The 20,509-nt window shown below is 41.8% G+C and overlaps 1 protein-coding gene across 10 annotated transcripts in view; it reads left to right on the top strand.

Moving 5' to 3' along the window:
• Nucleotides 1–10,704, top strand: part of NPY5R (neuropeptide Y receptor Y5) — a 59,576-nt gene extending 48,872 nt beyond the window's left edge. For 5 of the 10 annotated variants that reach the window (XM_084758378.1, XM_084758376.1, XM_084758377.1 and 2 more), the window contains one exon: nt 8,415–10,690. In XM_084758378.1, coding sequence (XP_084614504.1) covers nt 8,424–9,761 — 1,338 coding nt within the window. In that variant the 5' untranslated portion in view covers nt 8,415–8,423 and the 3' untranslated portion in view covers nt 9,762–10,690. Of the gene's footprint in view, nt 1–42; nt 138–1,994; nt 2,555–5,563; nt 5,818–8,411 lie in introns of those variants that run through there. The other 5 variants (XM_084758371.1, XM_084758372.1, XM_084758373.1 and 2 more) reach the window with 5 other exon arrangements.
• Nucleotides 10,705–20,509: the final 9,805 nt, after the last annotated feature.

The raw sequence follows: 20,509 nt of genomic DNA, 5'->3' as shown, positions 1-20,509 counted from the left end.
GTCTTATGAGTCCCAGGTGATCCATAATTCTTTTCATTTCAGATAAGCTGTCTTTCCTAGCTGACAAAGAACCACGGAAACCGGGAATTAGCCAGCCTCATTTTGTAACATGCATAATATCCAACTTAATTTCCCAGGTGAGCATTTTATAAAAAATGCCTACAGCAGAGATGGACACTGCTGTTTCTGCCCCCAGAGGCAGTGCTCCCTCTGCCCAAAAGGTACTCAATAAAACAGAAACAAATGTACTCTATTATGTATTAGAAAAGTAATGACGACTACTCTCCAGTCTTTTGGGGGCCTGGAGATAAAAGCTCGCTTACTTAGGCTTGCCGTTTTACACAGCACATGTCTGTTATTTTCAACTCTACACATGCTTCCAACCAAAGAACTCTTGAATAATTTCATCCTTCCACATATCCTTAACCTTTTATAGCAGAAAGTGTTTTTTTGTGTAAGGTGTATGCACGTGCGTGCTTGCTTGTACATGTCTGTGTATAGACTAGAGGTTGACTTCCGGTGCCTTCCTCTGCCACTCTCCACCTTATTTTTTGAGGCAGGGTTTCTCACTAAACCTGGAACTCACTGTTTCAGTCATGCTAACTGGCCACTGAGTCCCCAGGATCCTTGTCCTCTCATGCATGCATGTGGCTGCTGAGAATTCAATCTCACGTTGTCATGCTTGCACAGAGAGCACGTTAGCACTGACCCTTTCTTTTGAGGCTTGCACATTTGGACATTTGGACATCCCAGAAATGAAAAAGGGCAAGTTCAGCACTGCCTCAGTGCCACGTGAGCCTTCATTTTCAATATGCCAATATCATCAAAAGAGAAAAGGAAATGAGTGGAAAAGGAAAAAAATTCTTGTATTTTTAACACGAGAGAGACAAGAAGAGCATGTAGCACAGCCTGCTTTTTTTTTTTTTTTTTTTTAAGATATCCACCAAGGGCGTCTCTAAGAAGCTGTTCGAAAAACCACTGTGCATTTGGAGGGTGTGTGTCAGACTGTGCAAGGCATGGGAGAGCGGAGATTCATCTGGCAACATGTACTCTGTGAACTGCACAGTGGCTGGCACTAAGAAAGCCTAGGACCAAGCCCTTGTTTTCTAAATGGTATTCCTCTGAACCTCTCCCCTCCTCCCTTTCTCACTGCAAGGTCCCAGGGCCCTGCTCAGGCACCTGCTGTGTTAGCTATGGGGGCGGGACAAATATGGTGTTTCTGAAAGGAAGCCCAGAAGAATCAGATCATATTTTCTTGAACCGTTTTTTTTTTTTTTTTTTTTTTGAAGCTCTTGGATTACTTGGGCTAAGGGAGTGATGCGCCCTACAGTTCCCTCCGGGACTGAATATTAAATCAGTAGAAACTAGCTAAGAGCTTAAGACCTCTGAGAAACAGCTAGCAATTGCTGCCCTGCGCCTTAGGTTAGCATGCTGCGTCATTCCCAAGGGGTAAAAGTCATCTTCAGTTGTCACAGTGTCTTCAGTCCCACAGTCCTGCCTGGAATTGTAATCAGGTTGTTAACGCAGCAGGCTACATCCTGAGACGTCCAGCCCCACCACCCCAGAGAAAGAAGCCTAAAGTATTTGCCAACTATGACTGGCCAAATACTAAGCCAATCTTGCACAAAAAGATACAGATCTGGCAATCCTAAAAATGAAAACTAAGATTTTCTTCAACAAGACAGGGTTTTGCTTATATTTGGTCTTCTTCTTCTTCCTTCTTTTTTAGTGTTGCCTCTATGTTTTTAAAAGATGGCACCAACAATTAAAACCACACACACACACACACACACACACACACACACACACAAACACACACACACCCCTTTTTTGTTATGGAAAAGGGTGTGTTATGGTGATGGGTTGATTTCCATTTCACCCTCACCCTCCAGCTCCCCCAGCTCTGGGTCCCTTGCTCACACCCACACCTACCCCTTAGAGTAGGGGTTGGTCGGTCTCATTGTCTATCTTGCACGGTGCATCACAGCGTGTTTCCTGCAGGTTTAGTTTAACTTCCAATCTAGGCATTTTTCTGTCAGAAAGGCAAGAAGCTGTTCCGTTGAGGATTTGCGTTTTTTTTTCCCCCTCTCATAAAGAAAACCTGGGCCTTGAAGGTTTTTCCTCACAAAAGCTCTCAGAAAAAACGCCCACTCCCACACAGGTCACTATGGGGCTGAGGACAGCACCGGCAAGCAAACATCCCGTGGGACCCCTAAGTTAACTCCTGGAACCAGAGCACAGGGACACATCCTGAAGCCTAAGAGCTGCGGCCTCTGAACAGAGAACTGGCACTGTGATGTCCCTAAACCTGGCTATGGGAGCCCTAAGCAAGCGATCTTGAGCCGGGTCTCTGGGGTCTTGGGGGACTGTCACGTGTCCCCGAGGCGCTTCTAAAACCTTGGTGCCTCCGAGCCCCTCCTTCCCCCACCTCCGCCTCCAGGTCCTGCTCCTGCCGCTGCCTCCGCAGCCGCCGCGAGCACAAGACAAGCGGCCGCGCTCAGCCGCGCATCGCATCCCGGAGTCCAGGCACCCACGGCTCCCGGGCCATCCCGAGGTACCCACTCCAGGCCTCGCCTGCCCCTACCCGAAGCCCATGTCCCTATCCTAGCTTCTGGAGCATCTTGCGGTTTCCAGGAGGGTGGGGTGAGGATCGGGAGGCAGCGCGGTTGGGAAAGGGGATGGATGTGGAGAAACCGCAGTAGTCAGGCGGGAAGGGAGAGCCGGGAAACGGTTGCAGCTGAATCCTTCCTTGCTGGGTAGGTCACCCCGGTTCCAAACTCGCTGTGGAGCAGGCTCCTACCAGACCCTATTGCGTCCTCCCAGGAGGGTCCCGTGGCTGGGGAGGAGGGATGGACGAGCTCTGTCCTGGCTTAGGGGAGCCGGGGATACAGCTCAGTGGGCGTCTGAGGATGGGGAACCACAGCCCACAGGGTGTCCAGGGCGCTTAACAGCCCTAGACAAGCTCTTGAGGCGCCCAGGATGCATCAATCCAGCTGCCTCCTTGTCCCACAGCTGGCCACACACCGGGAGACAGCTGTGCACTAAGGTTTGCAAGGTGGCCTGTAAGTCAACTGCGAGCAGGAAATAGCCATCCACACACCCCCATCCAAAAAAAAAAAAAAGGAATTCTTATCCGTAAGTTTACAGACTTGTAGTTTAGCTATTCAAAGAACATGTTGTTAGATGGAAGCCAAAAAAGGGGGAAAATGCCATAATTTATAGAAAACAACCTATGGATGCATTTCAAATTCCAGATGTCTCAAGGAGGGAGACACTATGTTTGTTGTTAAGAGTCCAGAACAAGCAGAAGAGTGGTGGATAGCTGCATGTTTGTTTGCTGAACAGGGCTGCAGGACTGTCTATATTAGTCCAGAGCCCTTTTTCCCTGGGATTTTGCTTTGCAGAACAACAGACCACCATGAGAGTATGTGGAGTAATGGAACTGTGCCATCACTGTGAGGCCACAGCTAATAGACAGTTGACATTTTATTGCTAAAAAAGAACTGTATATATTCAAGATTGGCATCTTTTGCAACAAGAGTGATGCACATTTTTTATTAAGCAGGGAATTATCCTAAGAGAGAAATCTACTCAAGTGTAGAGATCAGGTTTTTGTTTGTTTGTTTGTTTATCCTTTGGTTCACTGTAGTTTCTCCTCTTACTACTTTATAGAACTTGCTTATCTACTTTCTCAAAACCCTTAAGGGTTTATTTAGACTTCTCTTGTCACAGTGTCAGAAAAATTAGAATAAATCCTCACAACGAAATTACTTTTGTGCAATTTAATGATTGTGCCCCCCCACCCCCACCCCACTGTGTTACTTGAGGAACTGACCTTCAGAATTCCAGGCAAAAATTGTGACAGTGAGGGAGCCCGCCATGTTTAAAAAAAAAAAAAAGACATGGTATAGAACTAGATAGAAATCAAGAGCTCAAGCAGCTTCAATCAGTCTTCTTCCTGCAATGTTTCTTTGTGTAAGTGCTGAAGAACCACAAATTTCACATCTTCCAAAGTAATCTAGGGTGGATTAAGAATCTCATATGACATTACTTTCATTATCTATAAAGCACTTAAGATGCATAAAACTTACTGTGAGGGGTTGATGGTTGCACTGTTGAAAAGCAGTTTGTTGTTGTTGTTGTTGTTGTTTTCAAAAAAGGAGAAAGTAAAGGTGTAAGCGAGATCTTTTGATTTTTTTAAAAAAAATATCATTCATTTTGATTTCAAAGTAGCTCCTCTACTTCACATTTTCAACTACAAAACAGATGATATTACATCTCATGGGGCAAACTTGCCTGATGGTTAAACTGTCCTCTAACTATAAGGAGGCAGTTTTAAAGAAAGCAATTAATGTGTCCTCCCACAGACATTGCAGTATCTATAATTTAGTTGTGAGGAGTCATTCAAGGGAGCTAAAGTTTGCAGAAGGTGCCTCGTGTTCAGACTACCTTGGCTTCCACATGTGTGGATGTTCATGTGTGATGGACACATGATGTGGCTGTCTTCATACTCAGAACTGCGTACAGAGCATAGTAGGTGTTCAGTAAATACTTGCTCAAAGGCAAGGAGTATCTTACTCAGATACTCATTAAAGTAGCCTCCATTTTAACTTATCTGCGATTTCTACGTTCTTAAAGTAGAGAAATAATTTAGGAAAGAAATGACATCAGCCATTTTTTTTTCTCCACTGTCCAATAAATTCTTCAGACAGTATTTCTTTGATCTGCCAGGAAAGGAGAATTAAAAAAAATGCAACAGCATTTTCCACATATTTAAAGTAGACTTGTTCTAGTAAAGATCTGGCAGCCTGCATACATCTTCACTTACATAGAGTGCTGTAATGTTTTTGGCAGCTTTGGTTCCCTGTTGGTTATGTGTCTTTATCAATGAAGACACTGCATTTGAGTAGCTGACGTGCTAAACTATCATGATTGTCTGTATAAACATCTCATTTCAGGCCCTTTAAAGGCCCTTATTTTGTTGGATGTCCATAGACATATGTACACAGGTATGCACACACACAGTCATACCGTATCCTGAGAGTCCCCAGGGCCATTCACTTCTGTTACTTTAAATCTGGGAACACTAAGATACCGTGCTGAAATGACTAGTAGCAAATATTTACTTAGCATCCAATATGTCTGACATGCTTCTTTAAGCTTCTCACTGTCATTATAATAGTGAATACATTTCCTTAACTCTAATCTAGTTAAGATGTGGGACCTTTTGTTTTGGGAACACTATGACTTTTGACCCCGAACTATATACGTGTATAGGCATATGTGTGTGCTTGTGTTGGAGCCTGCACCCAAGGCCTTACACATGTTAGAGAAGCAAGCACTCTACCAATTAACTTTTGCCTCTGGTCTTCAAAAAGCGTATTTTTTGTTGCAGGAGAAGAAGAAAAAAAAAACTCCGCTGTGTTTCCTTATTCTCTAAGAAATTGACAGCAATTTTATTCTGAGTGTTATGTAGCAAGAAAGCACAAATCCATTGTGGATGTCTGTATCCAATTTGTCCCTAATCCTTGCTTTGGTCATAGGAAAAAAAAATCCAATTAGTGACGACTGACCTACCTGCAATTTACGAGAAAAGGGTTGATTCAAAAAAAGTGAGTCAAAAATACGGCCAAGCAGGAATATTGTTACAAGCAGCCCATGCACATCCCAGGTATAAATAGGATCATGAAAAAAAAGCCACACAGAAGCCAGCGGTCATCACAACTCAGGAAATGGGCTGCAGCACGAGTCAAGGCTGCTTCCATCAGAAGCACACTGACTTACCCAGTTGCTGGAAGGCTATTGTCTAGTCATATGGTGAGTGGGATGATTCAGGGGACCGTGTGAGTCACTTTCGTACCAGCTCCCCTCTCTCCCTTGAGTCAGATCCAATGGAAATTATTGGTTAGGGTCCACAGACAAATGAGCATGGTCTGGAGTTTTTCAGCTTATTTTATCCTTGGAGGGGTGTGGTTAGCTTCTGGAAGTTTTCCCCACCGGTGTGGAGTCTGTAGTAGCGTGTGTAAGAAAAAACCAGGTCTAATGTTGCTCATACAATAATAACTATGTGAATGTTGCTGGGCACAAAACCAATGCTAGTCTTAATTTAAAATGGTTATTTGTGAACAAAAGCATCCCTAGTTTGGAAATGTATTGAATCAGGACCTGTAAGTCCCTCAGAAATTGAAGAGAACATTGTTTACTAGGATTTCAGTAATTTTCAGTTACGGTTGCAGAAGTAAGTAGGTAAATATATGTTGATATACTATAAAAGTCTTAACTATATGTATGAGTGTATACCTATTATGTATCTATCATCTACCAATTATCTATCAATCATCTATCAATGTACCCACTTATGATTTATATATCTGTCACTGATCTATCCGTTTCTCTATCTACCTATTATCTATCTATCTATCTATCTATCTATCTATCTATCTATCGTCTGTCTGTCTGTCTAGAACAAAATATATTTACCAGGGTTAGTTGACTACTGCTGTATTGAGCATTCACTTGGAAATTGTTTTCTGAAAACTGGAAGCACCCTTGGGCGTGTTGTCATGTCTGTACACCTAGTACTTCAGAGGCTGAAGCAGAGTAATGGAATGCTCAAAACCAGCCTCAGCACGGTAGCAAGAGTCTGTCACAAAAAGGCTCTCGGTTGTTTTAAAAAATAGATTCTTTTTCCTTTTTCTGATGTATTAGAGGACACTTATCACTGCATCAAACAGTATCAAGAGCTCTGTTATCTGTGGAGATGATGTGGCGAGGCAAGATGATTGTCAATGATTTCATTTGATGTGAAAATGTTTATGAGGTCTCATTAGTTTCACTTACACATTTAAATTCAAATTATAATTTTTTTTCCTGGAGACAATGTAAACTCATGGGATCTTTCTTGAGCAGACATTTATTTATAAGTCGTTTTTAACATTAAAAAACAAACAAACAAACAAACAGACAGACAATCGGTTTTCCATTAGCACACTTGGTCAGCCCACTCTTCAAATTCGTAAGACTAACCTGCAGTTACTCAGTCAGCTTCCTGAGCCTATAAGGAATAAATGCTGTATACACATTAGTTCTGGAATAATGCCATATGTATGGAGAACACAGCATAAACTGAATCATGTTTTGGTCAGTTGAGTTTTGCTTGAAAAAAATTTTATCCACTCATAAATATTTGACATACAGTGATAACGTTACTTGACCCATGTGCTGTGGGCGGAGCAGGGAGAGTCAGGGGTATGCTGTACTTTTCGTTGTTTAGAAGCAAGTACAGTAAACTGGAGGCACCATGATGGCTACATGAAGCAGACTGCAACACCAGTGTCAGATGACTGTACTGTCACTTTCCTGGGAGTTCTAAAATGATCACATCCAACTCAGCACCAGAAACATTAGCATGGATGACTTTACAAATGTTCTTATTAGCATATAACAGTTATTCATAACAACCACTTTCATTATATTTCATAATGTACATAACAAATTTTGATCATGTTAGCTCAATACCTTCTCTCTTCTCTCCTCTTCTTTTTGTGCAATTACCCCGTTCTAGTTTCCTGTGACGTGTGTGTGTGTGTGTGTGTGTGTGTGTGTGTGTGTGTGTGTGTGCGTGTGTGTGTGTGTGTCCGTCCCAGTGAGTTTTCAGAGGCATTAGAGAAGATTTGTTTACAGGAGAAGAGGCATATTACCTCTGCTGAGAATGTCTCTCCTTCTCCCATCAATCATTAACTGCCTATAAATCCCAAGGTAGAGTTGTGGTCCCACAAATCTCTCTACCTTCTTCAGCAGAGTGTGCGCAGGCAGGTTCTTGTACAGTTTGTGCAGATAATCACAGCGGCTAAGAGTTAAAGACAGCACCAGGTCAGGCCCTGATGCCAGCTCTCCACACCACTCCCCCAACTTACTGACTCTTCCGTTCTTCCTGTCTCTTCTTCTGCAATATTCTTTGAGACTTAGAGTAAGAAATAGATGCAGGACAGTGATGTTTAGGTTTGACCTTGATAAGAAAGGAAAGAATTTTAAAAGCTAAGATATACTTTAAGCATCTTGACTAGAGAATAGCAGTACTTGGTTATTATAAATTACATATCTAATTTTTTATCTATATTTTTTTCCTTTGCCATTGCTTATGGTAGTTCGAAAATAAATTTGAAAAACAAAGTTTGTGACTTGAGCAGAAGTTAACGGTGTGTGAAACAGGTAATATACCTAAGTGGCCTGTAACTATTATTAATGAATTTGTACCAAACGTAGAACCAAATAATAATTAATTTGTGATCAAAGAGGTTTGTAAGGGAATGAAAGAAATCTGTAGAATTTGGTTTTGCTCCGGGTACATGAAAGTTACAGTAGTGTGCAATTTTTCTTCATGCTGCTAATGGACGTTGTCTTATTCCAAGCAGGACTCTAGTATGGATTTTGAATTTGAAGAACATTTTAACAAGACATTTGTCCCAGAGAACAATACCGCTGCTGCTCAGAATGCTGCCTTCCCTGTCTGGGAGGACTACAGAGGCAGTGTGGATGATTTACAATACTTTCTGATTGGGCTCTATACATTTGTAAGTCTTCTCGGCTTTATGGGAAATCTACTTATCTTAATGGCTGTTATGAAAAAGCGCAATCAGAAGACTACAGTGAACTTTCTCATAGGCAACCTGGCCTTCTCCGATATCTTGGTAGTGTTATTTTGCTCACCTTTCACCCTCACCTCTGTCTTGTTGGATCAGTGGATGTTCGGCAAAGCCATGTGCCATATTATGCCTTTCCTTCAGTGCGTGTCAGTTCTGGTTTCAACTCTGATTTTAATATCAATCGCCATCGTCAGGTATCACATGATAAAGAACCCCATATCTAACAATCTAACGGCAAACCATGGCTACTTCCTCATAGCTACTGTCTGGACGCTGGGCTTTGCCATCTGTTCCCCGCTCCCTGTGTTTCACAGTCTTGTGGAGCTGAAGGAAACCTTTGGCTCAGCACTGCTGAGCAGCAAGTATCTGTGTGTTGAGTCATGGCCCTCTGACTCCTACAGACTTGCTTTCACAATCTCTTTATTGTTGGTTCAGTATATCCTGCCTTTAGTGTGTCTAACAGTAAGCCACACCAGTGTCTGCCGGAGCATAAGCTGTGGATTGTCCCACAAAGAAAACAGACTGGAGGAAAACGAGATGATCAACTTAACTCTTCAGCCATCCAAGAAGAGCAGGAGCCAGGCAAAACCCACCAGCAGCCAAAAGTGGGGCTACTCCTTCATCAGAAAGCACCGAAGGAGATACAGCAAGAAAACGGCGTGTGTGCTACCCGCGCCCGCAGGACCTTCCCAGGAGAACCGCCCGACAGTTGCACAAAACCTGGGCTCGGTCAGAAGTCAGCTGTCTTCATCCAGTAAGGTCATTCCAGGGGTCCCAATCTGCTTTGAGGTGAAAGCCGAAGAAAACTCAGACGCCCATGAGATGAGAGTCAAGCGCTCCATCACTAGGATAAAGAAGAGATCTCGGAGTGTTTTCTACAGACTGACCATACTGATACTCGTGTTCGCCGTGAGCTGGATGCCTCTTCACCTTTTCCACGTGGTGACTGATTTCAATGACAACCTTATTTCCAATAGACACTTCAAGCTGGTGTACTGCATTTGTCACTTGTTAGGCATGATGTCCTGCTGTCTTAATCCAATCCTGTATGGATTCCTCAACAACGGGATCAAAGCAGACTTGAGAGCCCTTATACACTGCCTACATTTGCCATGATTGTCTTCATTTGCTAGTGAGAAAAGAAATGTGGAGACTGTCTACAATACATCTGTGCTATGTATATGTTTAATTTACATACAAGTGTTATGGATCTGAATGCCAGTTCATTATGTAAGATCATTTTAATGTTACACTATGGTTAATTCAGCTATTGTGCAGGGTCAATGCTAATCTAATCTGTAATTTCATGTTTTGAAGTAGCTACATTCCTTCCATTTCATGTCAGTAGTAGTAAGTGGGTGGTACTTTTTGTTAGTGTAAAAGTTATAGCTAACTAAACTGGTATTTTGTATAAAAATGTAAGAAGCAAAAAGGTTGTCCCAAAGAATACTTAGCTACAGATTTAAGGAATTTCTGTGATCTAGATATTCTCATTTCTATTTCACAGGCTTCTTAACATTTTTAAAAAGTACAAAAATATTTAATATGCCCAAAACATCAGAATTCTTTTACAGATGTATGTATAAAACATAATTATAAATTTATGGAATGATTATCTCCTTTTAATGAAGATTAATAAAATTGTCAGTTTAACCTGGCTGACCTACTACTAATTATTAACTTATCAAGTACAAATAAGTTTTAAATCTTGTTTATATTTATACACATTAAACACTGTCAAATAAAAGCTGTTTTCATATATGCCTTTGATGTTCTAAAATGTGAAGTTTAAATGATGTCTGTATTTCCAATTATTACCCAACTTATAAGACTCTTTTTAAGAATAAACAGATGATATGTTTAGTTAGCTATTTGTTAATATAAAATAAAAGTACATAACTGATTTCGTGCTATTTCTATGTTGTAGGTTACATATCATGCTGTCTTGCTAAAGGGAAAGCAAACTTATCAATTTGATTTTTTTTTTCATTTGAGCATGTTTCTTGCTGCTATTTCTATAGTTGGTTTTATTTGCAGAACTGGAGATGGAACTGAAGGCCTTGCGCATGCTAGCAAGTGCTCTGTCTCTGTCTTCATCTCTTTTCCAGGGCTAAGTCCTTCTAAAAAGATAATTGATGATTGACATGCATAAGCCAGATGCACAAAGTAGTATTGACGTCTTCAGTACCTGCAACTGATTTACGCATTTCCCCATGTTGATTTCTGTTAACCACAGGGGAAAACAATAAAACAAACAACCCACCTATGGGAAGACACTTTAGGTTTGCTAGTAACAGGTAATTCTCACGTGTGCTCAATTAAAAGCCCCAAAGCATTACAAGGGGCTTCCTTCTGTCCTATTCTTTATTCGTTGAAATGGTCTATGCATAGAGGAAACTGCTGTGAGTTCTTATGGGGTAGGAAATGGTAGTTGGTCCTAAGGTGGTCTCTAATGGTCTTCAGCTGAGGTCACACCAGCCTCTTTTCTGCTGTACAATATATGGCCACTTAGAGAAGTCAGAACCTTAGAGCCAGCCAGAGTCTCAGCCACACTTCATTGTATTGTTCCAAGAGTCAGGGACATCACCCTTGGTCAAGTCTGGGAACTATCGGGACACTTTACAATCATCATCCACGAGACTCATGAGAACTAATGAAGTTCTCACATGGATCTCAAAGGGCTGATACCAGCAGCATGGCTGCCTTGGACTTAGGTCTGCCATACCACCCCTCAGCATCTATCGTATGTCTGCACATGAGCATTCTGCTCTCTTATCCCTTTGTACACTTGCAAATATGACCCTGACAGGCATATGCCCCATTTGCTTTTAGGTTCCCTACAAGCCATCTAGAGTTACATGGATATCTTCCCCTCTGCATTTGTATCACTATTGAAAAGAGGGGGAAACAGACTTTGGTTTGGCTTTCTTCCCCCTCCTCAATTTTTACTAAAGGCTTCTTCTTAGTTTTACTTTGCCCAATAAGATGTCTCTCACTCTATTTTCCTACTTCTCTGTACTGGGGGTGGCTTAAAATAAAGCTATATTTAGAGCAACCAGGTAACCTTTGGAAGCCAGGCTTTTATTGGGAAAACCAACTTAGAGTGTTTGGATCAAACAAATGTCTCACCATGGACAAAAATGAGCCTTGGCAAGACAAGAACGAACTCATGTTTAACTCAGAAAGCATTCTCACTTTACCCAGGACAACCAAGTTGAAGGTTTGCTGTTAGGTGCAGTGGAAAGCAACATCAGTAAAGGACAAAGATAAATACACACGGACACGCCCCATTCCCTTCTAGAACCAATGGCAGAAGATGTGCAGTGATGGCCAAACGTCTCAGCCATTGTTGATTGACGAATCTAGTTAAATTAAGGGAACTAATTGGAGGCTGGTAAACTCTTGAACTCGAAGGAAGCAATTTACCTTTCCTAACTGGATGAAATGGTCATAATAACTGCAAGTTAGGAAGTTTCAGTGGGTTGTTGGCTAGAAGCCAGTGAAGCTGGGACCTGAGTTAGAAAGTTATCATGAGTAATGATTTCTTCCTCGGACCCCTGCTTGGTGAATTCAGCAATCGTCATTCAGTCATTCCCCCATCGCTCAATGGCTGATTGCATTGCTGTGTTTCGATTCTCTCCTGAGATCTGGCATCGTGGCTTGTACAATGGCATCCTCCCAAAAGCAAGCTTGGGGGAAATAGATGGAGATGAAATTATAAGTAGTAAATCTCATTACTTTTTAAACAATTATTTTAAAATATTTAGTCCAGGAAGCAGGTTCAATTGAGGGTTTTTGTGTGTGTGTGTGTGTGTGTGTGTGGTTATTTAGATTACCCCTGCTGTCTGTTGGCCAGTATTGTGGGCAACAAATTGCTACATGGAAGAGAATAAAAGCTGAGGAGAGTGCAAGGAACAACTGAAATAAGCAAGTCCTGAAGTCCTCCATGTTAAGGTTAAATAGTAAGTACGTGCTTTCTGAATACCCGTCTCTGTGGTTTCCAGGTGCCCTCTCTAACTCGTGGGGGAAATTAAACGGCCACTGTATTAAGAGGAGACACATTAAGAGGTGATGGTGGAGACTTCCTCATTACTGGCACTGGGTTAGTTACTCCAAGTGAGTTGTAATTCAAGGGGCGTTGACTTTCATGGTTCAGCACCTGTTCTTCCACGTGAGCTCTGGCCTCAGGACACCTTCTGCCATGTGCCGTGGCAGCATGAAAGGCTTCGCCAGATGCCGGTGCTTTGGCATTGTTCTTCTGGTGTGTTTACTACTGTCCGCAGTATATTTCTTGATAATTATATGTCAGTGTAATTATCTGTGATAGCAACGGAAGCTTGACTAAGACATACAGTGTTGGCAGGCCTCTCCTGGGTGCTTGGGACATAACTGAGTAATCGAGTATCGATTATGTAAGCAACCCTTGAGCAGTGGAGATATAACTGGCCAAAAGCTAACTCGCAACGTAGGTCTCCACAGAAGAACTTATTACTCATAATTTTCTAAAATCATGACTATCACTCTCAATGACTTCTACCAAAGAAGAATAGGAAAAGATCCAGAGAACGCCTGCTCATTGGGTATTTTCCTTCTGAGAAGGAACTATAAAGGAAGTGTATTTTGAACAGGAGGTATATAAATGCAGTAAGAAATAATGTGCAAAAATAGGAACAGTACAGTACATCTATAGTTGCATTATTTTCTATGGCTGCCTATAGCAAAGTGCCACAAACTGGGTAAAATAAAGGAACAGAAATGTATTGACTCACAGGTCAACCAATGAGAAATCTGAGTTCAGTGTGCCCACAGGATCATACTTGGAGCTTATCGGAGCATCCTTCCTAGCTAATGTGGCTAACTGGCAATATCTGGTGCTGCTCGCATCTACATAGCTCCAGGCTCTGTTCCTTTTATCAAATGTATCCAGACATCGCTCTTCAAAGGACAGTATCTATATTGAGTTGCCACTCCAGTAGAATATTAAGTAGCTAACTCTATTAGCTTATTTTATCTAAAATGCCTCCATTTCCAAATAAGGTTATATTCTGAGGCATAATGCAACCCTCAACAGCATTTTTAGTAATTATTAGTAATGATGTAAGCCTTAGCATCATATAGAATAGGATCAGAAAAGGAAAACCTGTGGTGGGATGCTTCCAGAGTGTTCATTAAGAAACAAAGAAACTCCTGTGAATGAAGAAGAAGAAAAAAAAAGCTTGAGGAAGGTGAGAGTGGCCAGCATGGGGTGGGGATGGGGGACAGGAGGGGGAAAGCACAGCCAACCAGAAGTTCTGCAAAAGAAACAAGAAGAATTCCATCCATTTGCCTGCAGATTTCAAGATTTCCTTAGAAAAGATCATCCTGAGTGAGGTAACCCAGACCCAGAAAGACAGGCATGGTATATACTCACTTATAAGTGGATAGTAGCCCAACATAGATGTCCTCTGAGAGACTCCACCCAGCCAGGGATTGGGACAGATGCTGGGACTTGTACCCAGACTCTGGGCACAGAGCTCAGAGGAATATGGAAGAGTGGGGGGGGGGGCAGGATAGAAGAAGCCATAGGGTTCAGAAGCCCCACAGGGAAACCATCAAGGCCAGCGGATCTGGACCTGGGTGGGGGCCTGCACAAACTGTTGCACCAACCAAGGACAATGCATGCAGTGAACCTAGACCCCCTGTTAAGATCTAGCCAATGGACAGCTCATTCTTCAAGGTTGTGAGGGGAGCAGGGACTGCCTCTGACATGAACTCTGGTGCCCCCAATTTGATCACTTCCCCTTGGTGGGGAAGCCCTGTGGGCACACAGAGGAAGGGGTTGCAGGTTATCTGGATATGATATGGTGGGGGAGGAGGGGCCCCCTGTCAGAGGTCTAGGGGAAGAGAATAGGGCAGAAGAGGGAGGGAGGTTGGGAATTGGAAGACACAAGAGAGGGGATAAAAATCGGCATATAATATGAATAAATTATAATAAATAAAACCAAGAAGAGATCATTGCAAAGGGAAATGAGGCAAGGAACTCATACACTAACAATCCTTCAAGTACTCTTTGAAAACCCACGTTTATGACCAGAGATCCAACAGAAATCTGATCCGCACTGAAAGGATCATTCTAGATGTGAGGATAAATGGGGATTTAAATGACCAGTATGACCATGCTACTACTTCCCTTAAATTTACTAGGTTAGGAACATGAATAAAAGTAACTTTTCTTTAATCTATTATTTGGTTACCCAGTTATGCAGCCCTTTAAGGAAAAACAGGCAAATGCATGACAGCATCACTTTGTCGCTTGTCAGGCTGTGATCATCTCGTGGGTTTAAAGCCACACTCCATCTGGATACTGCCTTAGTTGTCATTATTGAGGGAGCTCAGATTCCAGAAAGAGTCCCATCCAGTTGTCCCCAGATTATTTGGTTTTGTTTGTTTGTTGTTTGCCTCATGTGTTTATTTGTTTTTTTATTATAATTTTTGTTAAATATTTTTACATATACATTTATATTATTATACATATATACAACAAATTACCTACAGCAAGAAGACCGATGAAACAATCAGGAATTTTATATCTGTTATGTTGATACTGTTTTGCCTATTTGTATTTGGCAGCCTTGAAGAAAATATCTTTCCTGCCTTGGTAAGTCTAAAATTCCGAATGTAAATTATTATCTATCATATCTCATCTCATCTCTATCAACTTAAAACATCTCTCTAGACCTAAAAACATCTTAACCCCACAACTAAGATTAATTGTAAAACTAAACTATCTGGTCTTCAACCCCATCAGAGACTTGAGAAAGAATAAGATTAATTACCTGGGTATAAGGGGAGTGCAGGTTAGCAGCTTCCCAAATGAGAAGATGACAGAGACAGTTTGCTGCCTGAACAGTCACCAAAACTCTCTATAACATTGGAGCATCATCTTCAGCCTTCTGGTCCAATATATCTGACAGACATATTTGAGAGGCAGGACCTGTTGAGTACATGCTTACCCTGACTTATCCTGTCTTACCCTGTCGTCTTGGCCCTGTTTAGCCATCGACTCTGCCTGCATCCAAGCTTGCCCATTTTTAGGCAGGATTCTGTCTGTGGTAGAAATGAGGACATTTTGCCCAGTGGTTTATCTGCCAAACATTTGAAGGCATCTCCATAAGAAGATTCTGTGATGCTATCATCCTCTCTGAGGTAGTCTGGGTATTGTCAGGAGTTAACCTGTCTCATTGTAAATGTATCTTTGAAATAATAAAATCACCTTTAAATGCTATATTCCGTATGTCTCTGAGGTTTTTGAAGGCCTTACCTATTTTACCTTATCTTCCTATAGAATCATATCTATCTGTTATACTTAGGATGTATATTCTTGTGATAAAAAGAGACTAGTAATTGATATGACCATGATTTGGTCAACTAACAATTACCATGTATAATTTACTTATCCTAAACAGTCTGCAATAGCACTTTCAAAGTATTGGAAGTAAACCTTGTATTGCAGTTGAGTTGTATGGGTACAATACTGCATATAAGAGTAGAAATATATATGTGTATGTGTGTGTGTGTGTGTGTGTGTGTGTGTGTGTGTGTGTGTGTGAAGAATAATCTTACATTTGAATTCAATATCACTGTATCTAAAATTAAACTTATTTCGCATCTATATACAAAATTCTATACCAGTGAATAAAAAATATCCTTGTGAGTAACAATTAAGACATTAAGTTGAGGAGTAGATTCACCAATCTACTTTTTGTCCTATCATCCCTATATATTTCTATATTCCCCTTCTTTCTTTTCAACCCTTATCTCCAAACCTAAGAATGAAAGATAAAGGAAAGCCGAGACACCCTTAAGTCCAACTTTGTTTTCTCTATAAATAAGACCAATAATAACCTATAACTAACTCGCAATGAAAATAAATATCTAGCACTCAAGAAAACAACCAAACACCTACCCAACTCCCCTGAAGGGAAATGGGGCATTGTTCTCTTAAGGTTCTTCTGGCTGATTTGGGGTGAATAATACCTTTGTAGGGGCCCAAATAAAATTGTGGGAAATGGCTAAATAAACTAGGAATAACATTTGTGGTCTGGTTTCTAAATGTTGAAAAATTCCAGGCTTAATTAGAGTCCAGTGTAGGACAGTTTGAAATGCTGAACCAATGGGGATTGGAAGCTTCCTTCTAAGCCATCCTGGGAGCTGTCCTGTTCTGATGAGGCACAGCGAATGAAGCACTTGGTGCTGGACCATGGAGGATGCAGGATGTCAATGTCCAATACGCTGAGAGGAAGGAAACTTGTCAGGTCTGATCCAGCATCAGTGTCCAGTTCTTTTGCTCTAAAAACAGATAATTTCTCACAAGCATTATATAGTCCTAAAAGTATAAATATATGAAGGGGGCATGATCACTGAACAATTAAGGCTGGTTCTCTTCTCTTTGTGTGTGTAGGAAAGAGGACATCTGTAAATCTTTATTCATGCCATACAAAGAATAACATCTAATAATACTTCACAGGGATTGTGTAGACAACAAAAAGCCTTGTCTATGCATAGATATTCACGTCTCAACCAATCTCAGAGCTATTTTCATAGGCTAGGATTAGCAATGTAAGTTACTGGCTTGTTCTGCAGTTTAAATTCTTCACATCCTGATAGTCTCCCCTTCCCTCATTCCCTCCTGATCCTCCCTCCCTCATCCCTTCTCCCTTCTTCCCCTAGTCCTCAGAAAGGGGAGCCTTTCTACCCTAACATCTGACCTCTACCTATCAAATCTCATCTATACTACCTGTATCCTCTTCCTCTGTGGCCTGGCAAGGCTGCCCTGTCATGGGGAAGTGATCAAATTTGGGGGGCCAGAGTCCATGTCAGACTCACAGTGAGAGGGTGCTACCTATCTACTACATCTGAGCAGGGGGTCTAGGTCCATATCATACATGGTCCTTTGTTTATGAATCAGTCTCCGTGTTGTAGTATGGTTATTCTATATTATGTGGCTAATATCCACTTATGAGTGAGTATATACCATGCATGTCTTTCTGGGTCTGGGTTACCTCACTCAGGATGATCTTTCCTAGTTCCATCCATTTGCCTCCAAGTTTCAAGATTCTTTGTTTTTAATAGCTGAGTAGTATTCCATTGTGTAAATGTATCACAGTTTCCTTATCCATTCTTCAGTTGAGGGACATCTAGGTTGTTTCCATATTTTGGCTATTACAAATAAAGCTGCTATGAAGATATGTGAGCAAATGTCCTTGTTGTACGGTAGAGCATATTTCAGGTATATTCCCAGGAATGGTATGGCTGGGTCTTAAGGTAGAATTATTCTCAATTTCCTGAGAGAGTGACATATTTATTCCCAAAGTGGTTGTACAAGTTTGCACTCCCACCAGCGGTGGAAGAGTGTTCCACTTTCTCCAAACCCTCACCAGCATGTGCTCTCTCCTTCTTCTAGCTCCATTATTCTTAGATTTGGTCTTTTTATGCTGTCTCAGATTTCTTGGATGTTTTGTGTCAGAAACTTTTTAGTTCTAATGTTTTCTTGATTTATGTATCAATAATTTCAATTGTATCTTCCACACTTGAGGTTCTCTCTTCCATCTTCTGTATTTGGTTTTCATTGCTTGTGTCACGTTTCTGTTCTCTTCCCTGTTTTCCAACTCTAAATTGGCCTCAGCTTGTGTGTTTTGTTTTGTTTTTTGTTTCTTGTTTTTGTTGTTGTTTCTTCTAGTTCCCTCTTTAGGTCTTGAATAGTTTTATTCATTTCTTTCCTCACCTTCGATTGAATTTTCCTGTAATTCTTTATAGAATTTATTAAATTCCTTCATCTATTTGGGTGTGTTTTTCTGTAATTCTTTATAGGATTTATTCAATTCCTTCATCTGTTTGAATGTATTTTCCTGAATTTCTCTGAGAGATTTATTTTCCTTTTTCAAGGATTCTATTATTTTCATCACCTCAGCTTAAAAGCCTTCTTCTTGCTCTTTGTGGGTGGTGTTCATATCTCCAGGGCTTGCTGTGGTAGGATCACTGCTTTCTGGTGGTGTTATATGGCTCCAAGTATTGTTGCTAGTCTTCTTGTGATGATCTCTAGGTATCTGGTCATCTCTGGTTTATCAGGCCTAAAGGTTCCTCCAATGTGGTTGCTGTCTGTGTCCCACTGGGCCAGGCAGGTTGGGAGCAAGCAATGAGAGCCCCAAGCTGAAAGTCGTTTGCTAGGGCTCCCCAGAGGCCTCCTCAGTATGTTGGACAGTGGGTTTTAGAGTCTGCACCCAGCTGAGCTGAGCTGGGTTCCCTGACTGTATCCCAGTTGGGTCAGGCAGGAGAAGAGTGGGCTGATAGATTTCCAAGCCCAAAGCTGCTTAGGTGCCCTACAATCCTATTCAAGATGGCAGGGCTTCCTACCTGCTCTGTGTTCCAGATGGACTAGACCAGCAAGCAGCTGGGGAGCTGTAAGAGATTTGAGCCTTAAGTGCTCTGGTGTCCCATAGACCCTCTTGAGATGACAGCAAATGTGAGTTGTGGCTCATGCCAGACTCAGCTCTGGATATTTGCTTTGTATCTGAGATGGACCAGGCTGGTAAGCAGCTGGAGAGTTGAGAGGGACCAGAGCCCAAAGCTTCTTTCGGTGCCCCATAGGCCTTCTTGAGATGGCAGGGCTCTGCTTATCTGCTCTGTGTCCCATATGGGCTAGGTCAGTAAGCAGCTGGTAGGTAGAAAGAGATCCAAGCCTAAAGCTATTCAAGGAATGGCAACTAATGTGGAGAGAGTGTGGCCAACAGAGGTCTCTGCTCTGCCTGTCTGCTCTGTGTCCTAACTGCATCAAGCCAGTAAGCTTCAGGTGGGCAGAGAGAGATCCGAGCCCGAAGCTGCTAACAGGATGGCAGCTAATGTGGATTGCAGCCGGCACCATTACTCAGGTCTGCCTGTCTGCTCTGTGTCCCAGATCCGGTAAGCAGCAGATGGACAGAGAGAACCCAAAGCTGCATGGGTGTCTCACAGTCTTTCTCAAGATGGCTGCTAATGTGGGCTGTCCCCTTGGAATTTTCTGTGGGTTGGCTGGGCGGCCAGGGGTCAAACCTACCCATGCTCTACAAAATATGGATCCCTTTCACCTAGGAATCAGCAGCACTGGTGCTTTGTAGCTCTCAGTTTGGTCTTTAGGTTGCTGTGCAGTCCTGGTTGTCCTGCTGATCAGAAGCGGTGTGTGATCAGCTCTGCCATCTTGGCTTTTGTAGTAATTCACCTCTTGTATTTGTAAGCTGTACCTATGAGAGAGTCATGTCAGGTAGACAATATTATTCACAACAGAAGAGTCCAGACTTCCTTTATGGGCAGTGAAATTCTCACAGATTGAAGGAGTTTGATGAAATGGGAGTCCCTCCCTTGTGGAATTTGAGGTCTTTGTTTGTCTTGGGAGATTTGTGGGGGGCGGGGCAGGGGTTGGAGGTCAAGAGGGAGGAGTTGAATGTGGGACCCAGATTAAACAGCAAACTTTGAGTGCTGATCTTGTTCTGTAGGCACTTGGTGCGCAAGTCAAGCTAATACCACAACAAAATCCGCTGCAAATGAGATACGTTCTTCAAGAGAGTTAGTAAACCAGTTAGGAGATGAAAAAAAAAGCATTCAGAAGCTAGAGTGACCACACTTTGTGACACTTTTCATATCCACAACAGAAGATTGTATAGATATTGCAAGTATCCTTGTGCTTTTATACACGAAATCTCTTCTTATTTCTAGTATTCTGTGTTAAATACAGGCCTTGGTCTGATTTGTCATTACTGGCTTGATCCAACTTAAGCTCTTATCCAACTCAACAGCTATTTTATGCATTTTGCTGCAGAAATATTAATAATTTTACTAGAAAAACTATTCTA

The sequence above is a fragment of the Acomys minous genome (assembly GCF_964271855.1).
Source record: "Acomys minous genome assembly, chromosome: 15".
Classification (NCBI taxonomy): Eukaryota; Metazoa; Chordata; class Mammalia; order Rodentia; family Muridae; genus Acomys; species Acomys minous.
This window is presented reverse-complemented; position numbering and strand designations above follow the sequence as displayed.